This window comes from Montipora capricornis, chromosome 13 (genome assembly GCF_036669925.1).
Source record: "Montipora capricornis isolate CH-2021 chromosome 13, ASM3666992v2, whole genome shotgun sequence".
In the NCBI taxonomy this organism is placed as follows: Eukaryota; Metazoa; Cnidaria; class Anthozoa; order Scleractinia; family Acroporidae; genus Montipora; species Montipora capricornis.
The window spans coordinates 37,187,801-37,205,300 of NC_090895.1; the positions used below are offsets into that span (position 1 = coordinate 37,187,801).

The 17,500-nt window shown below is 39.6% G+C and overlaps 4 protein-coding genes across 8 annotated transcripts in view; 1 reads left to right on the forward strand and 3 right to left on the reverse strand.

The window, feature by feature from the left end:
• Nucleotides 1-6,684, reverse strand: part of LOC138028573 (gamma-aminobutyric acid type B receptor subunit 2-like) — a 32,091-nt gene extending 25,407 nt beyond the window's left edge. For 3 of the 4 annotated variants that reach the window (XM_068876167.1, XM_068876166.1, XM_068876165.1), the window contains exons 1-2: nucleotides 6,279-6,684; nucleotides 4,311-4,448 (exon numbers count right to left, since the gene is read on the reverse strand). In XM_068876167.1, coding sequence (XP_068732268.1) covers nucleotides 4,311-4,448; nucleotides 6,279-6,527 — 387 coding nt within the window. In that variant the 5' untranslated portion in view covers nucleotides 6,528-6,684. The remainder of the gene's footprint in view (nucleotides 1-4,310; nucleotides 4,449-6,278) is intronic. The other variant, XM_068876168.1, reaches the window with a different exon arrangement.
• LOC138028575 (adrenocorticotropic hormone receptor-like) lies at nucleotides 18-2,345 on the reverse strand. Its single transcript, XM_068876170.1, has one exon. The coding sequence runs from the start codon at nucleotides 1,684-1,686 to the stop codon at nucleotides 670-672; it is 1,017 nt and encodes a 338-aa protein (XP_068732271.1). The 5' UTR covers nucleotides 1,687-2,345; the 3' UTR covers nucleotides 18-669.
• Nucleotides 6,685-7,381: 697 nt separating the features above from the next.
• LOC138030803 (uncharacterized) overlaps nucleotides 7,382-17,500 on the reverse strand; it is a 40,469-nt gene continuing 30,350 nt past the window's right edge. The window contains exons 20-30 of the mRNA XM_068878676.1: nucleotides 17,247-17,298; nucleotides 17,102-17,153; nucleotides 16,234-16,741; nucleotides 15,571-15,681; nucleotides 14,525-14,712; nucleotides 14,319-14,441; nucleotides 13,679-13,749; nucleotides 13,184-13,224; nucleotides 11,262-11,358; nucleotides 9,827-9,926; nucleotides 7,382-8,932 (exon numbers count right to left, since the gene is read on the reverse strand). Of these exons, the coding sequence (XP_068734777.1) occupies nucleotides 8,867-8,932; nucleotides 9,827-9,926; nucleotides 11,262-11,358; nucleotides 13,184-13,224; nucleotides 13,679-13,749; nucleotides 14,319-14,441; nucleotides 14,525-14,712; nucleotides 15,571-15,681; nucleotides 16,234-16,741; nucleotides 17,102-17,153; nucleotides 17,247-17,298 (1,409 nt within the window). The 3' untranslated portion in view covers nucleotides 7,382-8,866. The remainder of the gene's footprint in view (nucleotides 8,933-9,826; nucleotides 9,927-11,261; nucleotides 11,359-13,183; nucleotides 13,225-13,678; nucleotides 13,750-14,318; nucleotides 14,442-14,524; nucleotides 14,713-15,570; nucleotides 15,682-16,233; nucleotides 16,742-17,101; nucleotides 17,154-17,246; nucleotides 17,299-17,500) is intronic.
• Nucleotides 11,373-17,500, forward strand: part of LOC138030316 (vesicular glutamate transporter 2-like) — a 117,347-nt gene continuing 111,219 nt past the window's right edge. The window contains exons 1-2 of one of the 2 annotated variants that reach the window (XM_068878227.1): nucleotides 11,373-11,818; nucleotides 12,182-12,356. The gene's annotated coding sequence lies outside the window, so the exon portion shown is untranslated. Of the gene's footprint in view, nucleotides 12,357-17,500 lie in introns of both variants that reach the window. The other variant, XM_068878228.1, reaches the window with a different exon arrangement.

Below are 17,500 nucleotides of genomic sequence, written 5' to 3' on the forward strand. Positions count from 1 at the left end.
AAGACAGCGAGCCAGGATGATTGATCCAGTTACGTATCATCGTCTCATGATTAGCCGTGGCATTCAGTAACAAGATTAAATTAGATTAGTCTCCACAGTGCAAGAGAATTTTGGCAAAAAACCATAAAATACTCTTGAGAATCTTTGAATTTGACACTGCGTTCCAACGCTTTTGATATTGCTTTTTCTTAGGTAAACAGCTTAATCGAAAGGAACTCGATTCTATGGGTGGCCTCATCATTACCAGAATTTTTTAAACGTGCACCTCAAAAACAAACAGGAACATTTAGATTGATAGACTCGGGATAAGGGCTTTATATGTGGCATAGATCGGTTTTTTTGAAAAACTACAGTTAAAGATAAGTTAAATAATTTAAAGCTGAAGAAAAACTGTCTTAACTAAAAAAAGGGAGAAAACACCAACCCACAAGTCAAGCAAAGATTCAAAGAGCCAATTCAAATTTGTCGCAAAACTGAAACAAAACATTACCACCGGGAAGAGGTAAACCGTAGCTTTGCTCTCAAAAAGAAATGGTAACTTTGTCGTAAAACGTTTGCACGTGTAACTGAATCAGTCTGCAGAGTACATGCATGATATGTTGTTTCAGTAGTTCATTGCTACGATTACTGGTAAAGCTACGATTAGACAAATGATTGCTGCAGAGTCATTTAAAGGCTCGTCGTTGCTGTTCCTGTGAACACTCTTACGCGACTCGAAAGTCTTGACGTGTTTCTCTGCCACAGCAACTCGCAGAGACTGCTTCTGACATTGTTACTTCGTAGTACGTAGATTATCGGGTCGAAAATGGGCGTAAGCAGTACTGCCGTATCTGTGAGAGGATACAGTAGGTGATAAAGGTAATTCTGGCTGACGGCTTGCGTTTGGTGCACAACAACAAGAGCAAGTGTTGGCACAAAACAAAGCACCACCACCCCCGCTAAGTATGCTACGGTTCTGGAGGATTTGGTTTCTTGAATATCCTCTGCGTTCCGCGGAGTTGATAACTCATGGCCTATGGACAAGCGCACACGCTTTGTCAACACGTACACCTTACAGTAAACGATGAAGGTCAGCAAAATGCAGGGAATTAACATGGAAGCTGCTATGGCGCTATACATGCCTGTACTTGCAATGGGTGAGAGCCGAGCTTGTGTGATGAACGCGATCCATAAAATCCATGATATAGAAATTGTGACAGCAATTCGACGCTTGGTGACGTGATTGCGATATCTGTATGGATGGAATATTGCAAGATATCTCTCCAGTGTTATTAGTGTAATAGTTAGTACCGAAAGGCCAGTGAAGAGATATGTTGTAAAGGTGTAAAACACCAAAGCAGTGCAAGAGAAGTCTTTTTGTGGTTTCGTCAACTTGGTCCCTTGGTACACGATAAATGTTGGCATAGGAATAAAGGCTTTTAAAATGTCCGATGCGGTGAGGAACAGAATAGACGTATTGTACACGTTGCGAAGCTCAGATTTGCGCAAAATGCCCATGAAAACCAGTACATTTGCGGCGACGGCACCGGGACACACTAATCCGGTGAAGACACATGTAAACAAGGTCACTGTGAACGTCTTGCTGTCGGGGCTGTACGGAACGGCATTGACCCTTAGTGGAAAGTCTTCGCACGCCTTTGCGGAAGCAGCCATTGAGAATAAACTTTGACTGGCGTTTGACATCATTGACTGAAGATTCAAAATATTTGCTCTTGACTTGCAGATGCTATCGTGAAATCTTGAGACTACCCCTTGGCACTTGTTTGAGTAAATGACTTGAGAAATAAAATAATTCGGAAAGTCGAGATTTCAATTCACGCATGCTTTCGAAACTGAGCTGTTTACCCTATTGATATAGGTTGAGGTTCAAGTCCCAATAACTTGTCAGCGATTATATATCGCAAAATTCATTATCACGGCCGATTTTTACCTTGCTTTTGATCTGATTGGTTAAAAATTCATTTCCTCCTTGAACACGTGAGTATGATTAAAACTGATGACAGATCGGAAAATTGTCAAGTTAAAAATGGAATTTAGTATCTAGAGTTTGTAGCTGAATTGTCCACTCAGACTATTAGGTCTCATATTAATTAACTTCTTAATCTGCTTTGAGGCGTTGCTTTTGCATCATATGCACATAGATTTCTAAGGCCCAGCAAGTGGTCCCCTCGCCCATTATGTTTGGCTCATCTATCTGTCGTTCAAATGGTCTAATCTGGAAGTAGTGCTTTCACACCAGTAATCCAATTCAATAATTTTTTGGATCTGGAAATACCAATTTTGTTTTGTGAACAATATTTGCATCCCTCTTTCAAATTTATAAATTCACTCTCAGTCAGTTTTTCTTGTCAGTCTTCTTCTCAATTCCTTAGCTGCATAATTAAAGCATTGTTTAAATGCAAATAAAAGGAGATAACCTGGCAAATGTTTGATCAAACATTTTTTCAAAAACGTGTTTTGTTCCGTATTGGTTGATAACAATCACTTTATATAAGTCACAAGCTTAGTTGTATAGCTGTGCACAAAAGCTCATCAAATTGGGGAGACTGTACTCATTTACTAAGCTAAAGGTGGTTGATCCTGGAAGGGAAAACCAGAGTACCCAGAGAAAGACCTCTCGGAACAGACGAGAGATCACAACAAACTCAACCCACGAAGATAAAGCAGAGCCTGGGAAAAGAAGCCTGGACCCAATGGCGGAAAGCGAGGGATCGTCAATATGCCAACCTATCTAGTAAAATCTGTTATGCATCGTTTCATTAGAAACATCCACATTGCAGTTTTCTGGTTAGATCCACATGGATCCTGCGCCTTCGCTTTGACTAGAAGGGTCCATCTTTGAAAGGAATTTATTTCTATAGTTTCAATTTATTTGTTCATTCTGTTTTGTGTGAATTCGACTAGCCAAACTCTTTCTTAACGTCAGGCCGTTTTCTGATGACAGAGAGGAAGCTGTTTGTAGGAAGTGATAAATTATCCAAGTTGTCTGAGTTTATGCCGGATAGACAAAAGCATTAATTAAGCTCTGAAAGTCTGGTCGCACGGTTTAATGAAACTTGTCTTGTGCAACCACCACATCTCTGTCTGTTTGGACTAAAATCTTAAGTTTTCTTGGTTAACTTTAAACAAACTTTTAATCCTTTAAAAAACAGAACGTTTTCCACACCAGGTTCCGGCTAGAGAAGGAGTTTGAGATTAAGGAAGCGATTTCCTGCGGCGGTCAAGATATTAAGTATCGTCAAATTTCAATCGGATGAAAAGTAATTTGTATGTAGACCCGGGTCTTGATTATGTAGGATTCCTGATTCGTTCGTATCTTCTCAACAAGCTGTCGATCATATATCTCATAGGGATACTTGACGGCCCGAGTATTTGTTCTCCACCTTCTCCAATCTCACTGAACTTAGGCGTAAACTTTTGGGTTTTCGGAGCCCGAATTTTGTAGGCGCGCAAAATGCGGAGCAATAGCGAAATAAGGAAGACATGGGGAAGCTTCATTTTCGCCACTTCCAAAATTCGGAAATCAGGTTTGCACTCGTTGTCTACAGTGCCGCTTGCTGAACGATTCCTACAAAATCTTCGTGTATTCCAGAATTTCCTTTCTGCAACTTTCTTTTGCAACCCACAAAGTTGACAGAATTGTAACGCTGCTCGAAGGCCTTCTCGCCGGCGGCGTTTCAAAAACCAGCGTCATGGTGTTTCACAACGGAAATCTGTTGAAGTTTGGGCATAGCCCTGGGAAAGTGAAAGCGTTGTCAGATTATTTATTTGAGCAGTAGTCAACATGGGCTCCTGGTTGCGATTGTCGTTGTCGGGAACATGTCCAACCAATAGAGATTTCTTTAATTAGGCTGATTGAGCGACAAACGTGTCTTCTAATATTGTGCAGATTAAGCTTCGTAAATAGATGGGAAGTCTATCAATGAAATTATTACAAAAAGAAAAGGAAGGAAAAATAGGAAGAAATTGAAATTTTATCGAAGAGCGTCTCATTGAAGAACCAATTATATTATACGATTAACGCGGCAATGTGAATACTTGGCGCGTACTCGCGATTCTCACAAATGAGCCTAAAGCTGCAAAGAAACCTGGCACTGATTTCACCTGGTAACTACACTATATGAAGCCTACAAAAGGGTACATGGGATTTTCATCCAGGAACAGCGAGTCAACTCAGCGGCTCTAAAGCCCACTAAAACTGGCAGAAAAACAGACGAGTGTAGAATAATGCTGAGATGGCAAAAGCCTACTTTAATTGCAAAGCACTGGTTTTGTACTGACAGATTCTTTCTTGGCTTTTAACTATTTACCATAACGAGATTCCAAATCTTGGCTTCCTCTGCTATCCTCTCGGATACAGCTGAACAGCCCGCACCAAGCAATGCTATCTTCGTTGGTTCTTTGTGGATCAGTTCAAATAGAGCTCGCGATGCGTGATCAGTTCTACACTAAGATGAAACGAAAAAGTATAGTTAGTTGTCGATTCTATGCACGCTTCTTATACAAAATTTTTTTTTCCGGACGCTTTTCTTCAAATGTCGCAGCAGACTCACTGCCTCAATCAGATTACAATTCTTTTCGTTTTACTTGCAGTAACAACAGGGTTTGGTAATATTTGCCTAAGACTCAGAAACGTTTGCTGAGAAGGTTTTCTTCTCGTTACTGAAATACTAATGTGCGATAATAATATCTCTTAATCTTCTTTCCGACCATGGATATTCATTATTCACAACTTAAGATCCATTTAACGGGCTTGAAATATCTCCTTTTACAATAGTTGTCAGACTGCCATGCGCCACTTTTGGATATTTTAGTTCTTGCAGTACGCGGATCGGACTTTCCGTCCTCCGAATCTAGTGTGATGACCTAGTTCCCACGAGACTTCTCATCTCAATACACTCACGAACTAATAATCGGAATGTCATGGGTGCCACTCCTCGTCACAGATTATACTCCTCTTAGAAGCCAGACGGAGTTTTTCCAAATATGCTCGAGGAGATATTTCAAGCCCGTTAAATGGATCTTAAGTTGTGAATAATGAATATCCATGGTCGGAAAGAAGATTAAGAGATATTATCATCGCACATTAGTGTTTCAGTAACGAGAGTCACCTTTGTTCTTTCATCAGGATCATTAGTTCCCCACTGGTTTTACAATGATCTCTTCAGCTGGCATCACAACATTCAGGAGAACAAAATTTCGTGGAGCTTTACGTGCTTAAATGGACTCCACCCCTCAAGGAACGGCTCTACTCATTACACTCGTATATTAAAGCGGGTTGATTTTAAGGAGATTGGCTTTTTTGCGCTAGTTATCTATCAGTCTCTGCCGTGTTACCAGTTGGGGTGTTACGTCACACAGGCAAAAAAGTGCACATCACTCTTGTCAAACCAACACTTTCGAGGCAAGATGTGTGAATTCAACTAGCCGGGACCAGTTACATAGGCAGGGTGTAGCAAGTATTCAACAAACCCGCGTTCAAAATTAGTGTCATCTTTGTCAGTTGTTCGTTGTCATAAACGAGAAGGGGATAGGGGGGGAGGAGAAAAGCCTTTATCTACTTCAAACAGCTCACTTCTTGGTATTGATCGTCTTAACCCGCGGTCTAAGTAAGGCTTTGTTTAAATCGGTAATCGGCCGCTTCTGGTCTGGTTTCTTTGGTTTCTTCCGTATAAATGTCTCAGGAAAAGTGTGCGCTTTCGGATCTGTCATGTCAAACAACCAGCGATAGACTCTACATATTCTCAGTAGGATAGTGGAGGCACTCAGTTTTCAAGCAAACCTTTCTTTAGGAGTTGAAATACTCGGCAACAAAAAAGAATACGCCTCACATCGGTTTCTACGGCTGTCGCTCGAAAACGCTTGTTCACATACTCCCTATAATTAATCGAGTGCGTGGCGTTGTTGACAATAACCGCTGTCACTTGCCCGGGCACTTGTTTCGTCAACGCTCTCGTCTAGGTTTGTCCAAAGGATAGGGTAACGAACACACAGCCTGGCATTTTTCGGAGGCAGAATTAAATAACTGTGTGTTGTCAAGTGCATCGTGTTTATAGTGTGTGTCACGTCGTATTTCATTGTCTTGGTTACTTTTTTGTACTCATCCAGCCATTATTTGAAAATGTGGTAAATTGTATCTGAAGATTAGGAATAATGCAGGTGAAAGCTATTGTTTATAGCACTTCATTGCAGTTATGTACAAGCTTTTTAGGAAACTGTATTGGTGGCTACGATCTTACCGAAGCTTGAGTCGCCCCTGCTTTGACCATTCGTCTTACCTGTGTGTCATTGACATAAAGTTGCAGTCGATATCCCGGCAAGATATCTTTACTTTCAATATCTTTAATAGCCATGTTAACCATTGGCAGTATCAAATCTGCTTTCATGGTTTCCTCTCTTGCGTTGGTTACATTGAATGGAAAAAACGCCCCGATGTGTAATGTTTGGAGCGCCGAAGCTTCTTTGAAGTGGACTGTAGTCACTGCTACGAGATGAAGGAATGTGAAGAATACGCTCTGCCGCGCCATTCTTTCGCTAAATCGTCACCGTATTTCGTGCATTTAGTCCAGTCACAGATCGGTGGTAGTTCGTAGAATTCGTGGTACTGATAGTAAATGTGATGTCACAGTTCCGCATTTCGAGCATTTGAAGCGGGAAGCCGATCTATACCTTGCTTTTCTTCAACTGTTTACAGTAATTAGTACATTGTAAAACTGTCGTACGCGTCCTCTTGTAAGCGTTTTTAACATGCTAATAGCATACAGTTTGTTTACTTTTTCCAATTAAATTAAACCCATGGATCAAGGATGCAGGAACTTCAGTTGACCGCTGTGTAAAGTTCCCTACTGAGTTTGACCTTTCCATGGATTTGTTTATCTGTATTTCAAATATACATGTGCAAACACAGTTCTGTTTTTAGAATAAGAGTAGGAGACTTCGAACAAACAGAGTCATTCCCGATGATTTTGCGGATTTTTATCGATTTGGTGGTACAGAGGGAGAAAGGTGCTTCAGTGTTTTTTTGTGTTGTACTTCCACACCTCGACCGTTGTGATATGCTCCGTTCGTAGGCACAATGTGGGAAGAGAGTAAACAAAAGAGAGTTACGAAAAGTTCTCTGAAAGATATAGACTTTCACTAACAAGAAAACAACAAGAAACCCTCTTAGGGATGTTCGTGATCATTTTAGCGCGCTGCGTGTCTAGATGAAACAACTATATAATAGGGTCTTTAAGATCTACGACGATGACGTCGATAAGAACGCCATTGCAAAATACAACTTTGCACTAACGAAAACGGCGTTAACTTGAGAACGTCTGCGAAGGAGTCTTTAGAGAGGAAAGGATTATTGTTGAATGCCCTTAACTGAAAAAGTCGTATCTACTTGTATGGTATTATTTTATTGGCTTCACGTAGTATACTAGTGTCTCTTTTCTCTTCACGTTATTTAATAAACCTTTTATTAAGATTGCAGATCTATCACAATTACAACAGTGATAATTCTATCATATTGTTCTCCCGCTTAACGAGCTCGCAAAAATGGAAGTAACAAAATTACAGCTCGTATATCGACAGCCAATATGTTTTCTTCAGAAGCATATAATACGTAAAAATGAATTTTCGTCTAAAGGTCCCCATTTTCTTTTGCAACTCTCATTAGTACAACGATTTAGGTCGAATTTGGCTATCAAATGCTGTCATGCACTATGTAAGCAGACGGCCGTTTAATGTTTACATAAATGTTTTGCATTCAGTAGTAAGACCAGTCCGGTCAAAATGAATGTACTTTTCCGCGATTTAATGTAAATAAACAGTCATTGGTAAGTTAGAAAAATGATACAAAGAAATCATGAGGTTTCTGGTTAGAGTTTTGCTTTTCTTCATCTTATTGCTACATCTTTCTACTGCGAGGACCATGGAGTTCAAGAATCAGAAGAATATATCCGTTTCAGGTTTGAATTATTGACACCAATTATTCACTGACGGACGCGCATTTTGTAGTGTGCAGTCTCAGTGACGTTTGTAGGTGCCGGAGTAAACCCAAGAGTTCCATTTAATCTGCGTTTAATCTGGACTTAATCCGATGAAGAAGTCTGCTCCATTGCTTGATCATGAGGGGTAAAAATGAAAGGTTCTTCGCAAAATTGAGTTTTTGCTCTTGATTAGATCTTATCGGTTGGCTTCTTAAAAATCTCTCCATCATCACTGACGAAGTGGAAAATCTTTTGTTAAATTTTCATCTTCAGTTTTCCTTCAATTTTTGTTAGATATTTCTCTTCGTACGCTTTTTTCAAAATATATCTAAAACAACGTAAGCTATCGTAAGTGAAAAAAAAAAACGTTTTTACAAGCACCGGGACCAGGTCCTGCTTGTTCACGTCTTCAACAACCTTTCTGTGGACTTTTTCTAGTCAGAGCTTCTTTGTGAGTTTTGGCCCATGTGGCATCAAAGCAAGTGACAAATGAGCTTTTCTGCTTTGACCATACTAAACTAAGGACGCTTTCCATTTGACAGAACTGACCGGTCAGACCGGGCATTTAAAAGGACTAACTCTACAACGCCTTCAAATTAACACACTTCGAGGATTATATACACTCCTCCGGAAGAATGCGAAGGATTATCATGCACGGTGTTCCTTCTCAAATTGTTGCATTTTCTTTCGAAAACTGACGGGTCTGACAAGCCAGTTTTGACAAAAGGAGAGCGCCGTTAGACTAAGAAAAAATATCCAGACCCCTTACTATATAACATACTCTTCTTTTGACCAATAAAAGCAACATAGCAACGTTATCGGAATAAGGCAAAGCTAAGCTGTGGTGGTCATAATGTTAACTTTCGTCGAAAATTTGCTTTACAAGATCAGCTTTATCTTGACGGTGTTTGGATGTTCTGATAGAGCTCCCCGTCATAAAGTCTGAGGTCGATACAATCCTAACAAAGAGATAACAGACATTGCGTGCGTTAGACGAGAGAACGGAAATAAAGCAGGCATAATTTACCTGTTTTATTAATTTCAACCATAATTTTGTTCGGCAAATTTTTGTGGTTTCGGTTATTTTCATTCAAGTGATCCAAACTTGGCAACCAGAATGCACAATGCGTTAGAAATAAATACGAGACTTGACAGGGAAAACTGTTTTAAGTCCACAGACCAGGGGCGTTCGAGAAACCCTCCTCTGCTCCCAGTGCCCTGTCTGATCTCGTTGTTGAAAGGTCTATCATATCTCTTTAGAGGACGGCATCCCGGATGTTGTAGAATCACTGCCCACTTGACGGAGTTAACGTCATGGTTTACTTTCTAGCTCGAGTTATGACCCCGTGCGAACGCTGACGTATTTCCGGTGGTCGAGGGAGAGAAACGACCGCTAGAAAATGCGGTGACGATTATATGAGTCCGTATTTTTAGTTATGGCTCCTTGTGTTTCTAGGTCAATTTATGATCCTCGTACTTGGCATGCAGGCCACAAATTGACGTGGATAAAGCCGTAGGCCGCAACTACAATATTGCGTTTGAACTAGGTCAGCTTTGCGTTTCAGAAGCGAGATATAATCGCGTTCTTCAAAACAAAAACAACAAGAAACAGAAACAAAAAAAAAAATAAATGAGAAATAAATCTAAATAACTTAAGGTTTTCTCCCTCTTTTTAAAAGACAATATTAACACTAATCGGTTTGATATGTTTTATTTTAAGGTCTTTAACTCTATCGGATATGTAAACTTCAGACTTTTTACTACTCATTATTGCCTATACCGTTCTAAAGATCGTTAAGGGGTATTAAGGAACTCGAAACAGGCGAGGCTCTCAGAGGATACGATTACTATACCTGGTTCTTCGTGGCGAGTTGATTTAAAATGGACTGCAACTGTAGAAATGTAGGTCTCATATCCAGGTTCTCACTCCAACAAGAGAGCATAACATTATACCTGCAAAATGTTTAGCATTAACTGAAAATTGCTTTCTGACTCACAGTATACTTGCCATTGGTTTCAAACTTGTTTGTTTTCAATGGAAAATTGTCCGAAATCTGAAGAAGTTACATATCAGTTCATGATTCGTTATTATAATGAAGTAGATAAATCGAACAGGCCCGGGTTACTCGAAGCATGGTTAGAGCTAACCAGCGTTAAATACCATAGGAACCTAAAGGTTTTGATACCTCTTAACCAACGGTTAGCGTTAACCAGGCTTCGAACAACCGGTGGTATCATGTTAGTCTTTTCCGTAATCAATGGAAAACTGTTAAGTATCATTTGTGACATATACAAATATAATAATAATTATCGGAAAAGAACGATAACAAAAGAAATGACGTGTTTACCAAGTTCTCTGGTTTTATACAGAAACGCGGGGAAACAAGGAGACGAGACATGTTTTCTTACTGTACAACTGTAGCTGAGTCATGACCAGGTACAGACACATTCACGAGTGTTTGTTATTCTAACATTTCACCCCTATCTGCAAGGTGTATTTTTGGCAAGCCAAACAAAAAATCTCTGTGCGTGAAAACTAGTGTTAACCCGCTCCCCATGTCAATGTCCAGTGGCCAGTGGTTAGCCCTGGTTGAGAGACTAGCCGGATCCTTCGAAAGGATCTTCAACTGTTAATTATTTCTGAACGTATCTTCGAAGCACGAAATTCGAGTTACGCAAATCGCTATTGACGCTGGGGATGTTTGATGTATTTTTCGATGATACATACTACCATTTGACGAGTGTACAGTTTAAATGGAAAAAAATTCAAGTCTAATCTTCTCAAGTTGCTACCTTTTCGTTTTAAAATCGTCGCCAAGCCGAATTTAACACACGAGGCTTTACGCGTTGTAATTCATTTGATATCTCCAGTTCTCGTTCTATTTCCAGGAATTTTTCACGTCGTATTGAAGTACATGTATTGAACATGATTTCAGTGTATTCACTTTTGACCGCAAAACTAAACTTGGCAGAGCCTTTTTCAAGGTCAATTGTAATTTTAGTAGAACGTTTTTTCAGCCGGACAAAAGCATATGATATAAGAGAGGTTTAAGCATGACGTTTACGGCCAACGGGAAACGGCAGTTTCCTGCTTATCATAAAAGCGTGAAAATTCTCTCACTTTAACTTGTCTCGTTCCCTTGAGAAGTTGCTTGATATCTGGAGCTAACAGGACATAAATGAGCTAATATCAAGCAAGGTTCTTACATTTTTGGCAAACCCTAATTTCACTCCGACGTTTGCCTTAGGGTGTAAACGTCATCCTTAACCTCTCTATCAAAAACTCACAACTCATCAGCAATGTGATGTGGCTTTTCCATCCTGTAACCAGACTCCAATCTGTCTATCAACTCTAGTACTTCCATGTCAGGGTAGGGACAGCCACCTTTTATAAGGAAAAGATGTGTTTGGTCAAAAACCTGATCTTCTGATATTTTTCCAATGATAACCTTCCCAACACTGCCAAATTCCAATTTGATCCGGCATGCACGGACACACGTTGAACGAGCTGCTGAGCTCTCTTAAGGTGTTCCGTGGGTAAACAAATTCCATTTCCATTCGAGATCTTGCAAGATTTTCTTTGGGTTTGACGATACTCGGGTCATAAATCCGATCTTAAAAATGGATTGTTTTTGTTCAGCGTTTTAAACAAGTACCACTCTATCCTTCTTATTTTTGTAAACGTCATATCACCGTCAATTCAAGTCTCCCTGCACTATCGATATCAGCTTAAAAAGCCTTAGATAATAGCCGAAATTCAATGGAGTTTCTTGCCTTCAAAAGGCGACACGTCCATGAACGAAGGGAAAAAGACGATCGACGAACTTACAATTCTCCCAAATAAGGTAAATTTCATCACATTCACCGTCCTCAGAAGTCATGTATACCTTTCTGCATTCTATGGTAGCTGCCATCGTGTATAAAACGCGGCAAAATGCCATCGGAATCTACCAGGTCAATCAAAGCATAACGTCACAAGAAACTATTCAGGACACAACATTGTGATATACATATTTTAACCACCGTCCTCAGTCGAATTAGCTTTGTTTACAATTTGGTAAACATATGGGCTTTTTGTGATTTCATTTGTGCCTTATCACCTTTTTTAATGGCTTCAAAGTTCATTTTTTTGTTTGCATAACTACTTGTGTACTTGGGCTACATAAAAATGGACTTTAGACTTAATCGTGCTCATCTGATTATTTCAGACGTGACGTAAATCATACAGAACGGGGATTTCTTAATACAAGGAACATTTTTGTTGGCCAAAGCTTTTTAACTGTGACATAAAAGGGGAGGACAAGGTTTTATTCAAGTGGAAAGATAAGTGAAATTTGGCAGAGAACACATACTGCAATTGTGGCTCACCTGAGGACAAGAAAGGTATGTTAACTTTGTTGTAATTGCTTTCTCGTACATCAGTGCAGCGTTTCTTATGCAAAAATTATATAGATGTTTTGAAAATCAGATTATTATAAGTACGAGGGTAAGTTGTGAGCAAAAAAACATAATTTGAAAAGAAAAAACAGGGCTTTTGACCAGTGGGTTTCTACTGAGTGTTGTATTTCCATCCATAACTGTGCTAAAACCCAAGTTACTTGGAAGTTACAGATGAAAAATCTACTGAATCAGTGTCATCATACGAAGTGAGGTTTTCTTGAAGACTACGCAATAAGGTTTTGCGTCTTGTGAGAGTTTGTCGGAGTTGGGATACCAACGTAAATTAAGGCATTCCACCCTTCCTACGACACGAAAGTGTCGAAACGTGCAGTGCAGATTTGCATTAAGCAAAACTGGCTCAAGTTGTAACAGCATTAGATAGTCAAATAGCTTAGACATTTTAACACGAAGGGTGTCTTCTAAGAATTAGCGACGCCTTCCCATTAAAATAAGATCGCTTTCGAGATCGGTAACACCAAAGCTCGTTTTCCTAAATTGATTTACAATCTGGATCCGATCCCATCCAGTCTCATAATTCAGTCATAAGACATCTTTTGAGCAGTTGAGTTAATAAAAAAATGTTGTCTCAAATCATTGTTTCAATGTACTAAATACTACTGCCAGCTTTAGAATTGTACAAATATTACTCAATACTTCCACATCTCACTCGCGCCACTTCACTTGCAAATGCAACAACTAGTTTGGTCAATTTGAGTGATGAAGAGAAATTCGTGTTAAAGCGATAGAAGTTGCTCTTTTAGACTACTTACCCATGGTGACTATTTCAAACAAGACCACTCCAAAGCTCCACCTGTTGACGCACAAAACAAGCATAAAATCGCTTTGTCAACAATCTGATGAAATGCATGATTCTCTCGAGCTGTGTGATAAGGTTCAATGATATTGTAGGGAGGAATCAGATGTCAATCAATGATTTGTATCTGCCTTAACCTTGACCTTTCTGAAGGCAGCCTTTAATTGCTTTTTGTCAATGGATTTTGTGAATGATCACGAATCCGACTATCTTTACGACTCCTCTTTTGTTAATTCTCTTAAACCAAATGACGGTGGGACAATTGAAAAACTTAAAGAGAATGTCTCCACCCTTTTTGTTCTTTCTTAGAGGACTGAGCACTTATCAATACCCGCTTCTTATCCTCCTTTTGCTTCCTCCAGCTGTCATAAATCAACTTATGTCGTTACTTAAATGTTTTTGACTGATGCTTAAAGGAAAAGAGGAAACTAAGCCGAATGTCAACACTCACACGTCGCTTTTGGAGGTGTAAAGTCCGTGTAATAGAGACTCGATAGCTGTCCATTTCATGGGTAGACGACCCTGGAAGATACAGGGTATGGAAAATATTAATGTCTCAAAATGATTTTTGTCTTTTCTTTCAAATTTAGTTAACACGATTTCAAATTAGAGTCAGTTAATGAATCCAGGGGTACTCCCAAATAAAAATGGGGTTGTGCTAGTTACCGATCGTTTGAGTGCAAATCAGAGAATTGGGGCTCAGGTGGGATAGGGTTTTCTTCATTGTTAGAAAAATCTCGTTGTCGACGCCTTCGTCTTAGATCCTTAAGTCCCCAGTGTCATGAAGAGGCAGATTCACGCATTGCTCTTTGTATCGATCAGCGCCCAAAATACTGTTGTGGCAACCACATTAGTGCACTAAAGCAATTTAATTTCATCTCCTGAAAAGGATGGAAACTATGCACCTGTGTTAACAAAAAAATCGCATCACTAAAATTGCATATCGATATATACTGTTGAAAAGCCGTTGAAGTGTTGAAGTGTCACATTGATCTGTTTCTCATCACAATTTCTTTTTTTGAAAGAAACTTCTTTATGGATTTTTACTAGCTACATACAGCGAAAACGAAAGTGCATTAACAATAACTTGCCCCAGACTTTTTCTGGTAAAAGTCTTGTGCTCGAATGTCCCTTGCCGTTCCAAAATCTGTTACTTTGCACGTAAGGTTATCGCCCAACAGAACATTCCTGGCCGCCAGATCTCGGTGAATGATCTATATATTCCATAAATAGAGTTGATAAACATTTGTATGTTTTCAAATGATCAACTGAGACTCTTTTTCACTGATTCGCAAACCTTTGCTGAGCTTAAATGAGCCATTCCATCGGCGATCTCCCCAGCAAATTGCATCAGTTGATTGGAGGTAAGGCTTCTTCTCGGCAGGTTGTCCATAAGGTAGTAATCGTCTTGAAGACCGCGTTTCTTTCTTAAGAAGCCCAAGAGGTCTCCAAATGGCGTGAACTCTGTGATTACGCAGAGAGGCTCTGGTTGAAAGCGGAAAAGCTGCTTTAGTTACCAGGGCGAAGTTAAGGTGAAAAGGCTACGTTAAGAGAAAGGGCCAAATTTTTGACGAAGAGGATTCACTTTATCGGGTTTTCAACAACGGGAAGCTGTAATGCTATTAAACGCGGCTCAACATTTAAGCCTGGTCTTCACTAGCGACGCAACACAAGCACATGCGCAAGCATAAGTAGCTTACGCTAGTGAAAACCAACGTCGACTTAAGCACCAAAATCAACTACGGCATCATCCAATTTCTCAGACGCGGGGAATCTGGAGCTAGTGCTTTAATTGGCCAGACGTAGCAAATTTCCTTGTGCTTATGGTGTGTTTCGTAATCACTCAATGCAAGCAACGCAGGCATAAGTGCAAGTACAATTGGAAAGAAAAGGAAAAATTTTGGTCCTTGCACTTGTGCTTATGCTTGAGTCAACCCCCCCGGTTTTCCAGGTGAAATAAGCACTCTTATTGCTTGTGCTTACTCGTTGCAAGGGAAAACCAGGCTTTCCCAAGTAAGGTACCCTGAAAACTAATTGTATTCACGACATTATTTCAAGCTTCCTCCTTGTGGGGCCGAGAAGAGAAAGTAAGAATTCAAATAAACAAAACGACGTTAGTTAACAATTGAACTCAACTGGACGGAAGGAGCCATTCTTCCGAGTCCTTTAACAAAGTTTGGTAGAGTTAAAGGACAAATGCATGTGCTTCTCAGAGCAAAATTTACATCCTCAGTAGCGTTCGCATATAAATTCCAGAAAGCGTTACTGTCAATTCAAACAATCTACAACGACAACAATGATAAAGAGAACAGACAAAAAGATCAGCGTGTAACTGGGTTATACCTGATTCAGTTATGCAGGCCAATAACTGTATCACGTTCTTATGTGGCGAAAGCCGCTTCATCAGAGAAAGTTCAGACATCATATCTTTACGGTATAGTTCATTGGCCTCCTCTGCAAATATATGTTTAAAAAAATTGAATAATTATAATATTTAATGACACCGCACTTTTCATTTGTTTTCCGTAATTAATATGATCAATTACATTACTGAGAAAGAAAATCAGATGAATTGGCCAATCGTGACACAAAATGCGTGCTTGGAGCCAATGCTTAATGCTTGAAAACGCGTGCAATCCATCTTAACGTCTGATTGACTGTTAAGGATTTGTAAAGAAATCTTAGCTGGAACAAATAGCAATGCACAACCAAAGAAATGGCGAAGTTTACTTTCGACAAGGTAAAAAATCCTTTATGATATGTTGTCATCTATGACTTCACTTATGTGGATTTCAATTTTCCTCTCTTTTCAAGAAAATACCGAAAGGGTAACTTTGGTGTGTGACAAGTTCTAGATTCTTATTTTCTTGTTAGTTGTTCTCGAAATGCATTTCCAGAGAGATAAACCGGCTTCTTTTTATTCTGCGCGTCTTGGTTTCATATGGTGCAAACGCATTATTTTGAACCGTTGCGTAAAGAAATTCTTAAATGGAGTAGTGTCCTTACCCTCATAAAAATTCAAAGTTTTAACTGCAACTGGTACCCAGCCGCCCTTCTCATTAACATTCAAAGCAAAGCCTTTCTTTATAAGCGCGAATTGCCCTCGACCTATAATCCTTTGTAGCTGAAGCCGGTCTCGAGAAATTTCCCAATTGCATCTTGATGGAATCATGGTTGAAATTCTTCCCAATGCTGAAGATTGTCGCTTGGCGAACGAATCGCTCTTATTAAGGTGGGAATAGACATGAGCAGGAGTTGTGCCAACTTCACCAGAATCCAGTTCCATGTCTCTCCATTTAGTAGGCCTAACCAGCCCAACTTGTTTCGTATTTTTGACCGGCGGATGCACACCAAAACCCGAATTTAAAGGTGTTTCGAATAGGTGATTGTAAACGTGATATTCCGGAGTGGACTTTGGCCTACTACATTGCTGCTGTCTCTCGTCTTCGTCTGTGTATCCATGGTTTAATTGCATTTCTACAATTTCAGTTATTGTTTCGTAAGGATCTGTGCCCTGAAGAAAAGAAAAGTTATTAGCAAAAACCAAAAAAACAAAACAAAACAAATTAAAAACCTGAACATGCATGAAGAAGAGATAGGGCCTAATTGACACGTTCTTGTTGGTTTTTTGTTTTTCAATTTAGTGTCGCCTTAATTGTCAGTGATCCCTCAACTGCATCTCGACATTTGGTCATTGTTTTATATTCTGTTCCCCAAAAACTGAAATACAAGTAGCAGGAAAACACCGTTACTAAAACTTTAACTTGTACGAAAAAAAAGGTCTTAACAAGAACCTTTAGTTTTGTTTAAATTTGTTTGCTTCGCCCACTCGCTGATAAAGTCGTTTCCACCACCTTACTATGCTAGGAATTACCTTATTTTCTTTCATTTCTTCCATTGATGTCGAAGAGGATTCGCTCTCGGTGCTGCAAAAGACAAAAGAAAATTAGGCAAGTAAATTCTTAGCGTATCTAGGCATAGCGATCATTGATATTTCAGTAAAAGTTGTCATTTCTTACTTCTGAAGTTGCCTTGATCCACCACGTGACTTGCAACAGTGTGCAAGTAGTACTGAAAACATAAAAATTGTGTTCATTACATACATTGCCGTGTATACTTTTAGTGGACGTATAGTGGGCGTAAAAGACTTGGATTAGGATTATGGATTATAGATTATTAGACTTGGACCAGGATTATGCATTATTGATTTTGTTGTCAAAGGCTCGAAGCGAACTGGACGCAACCATTCTAGCGGCAGCGAGTTTCAAACTTC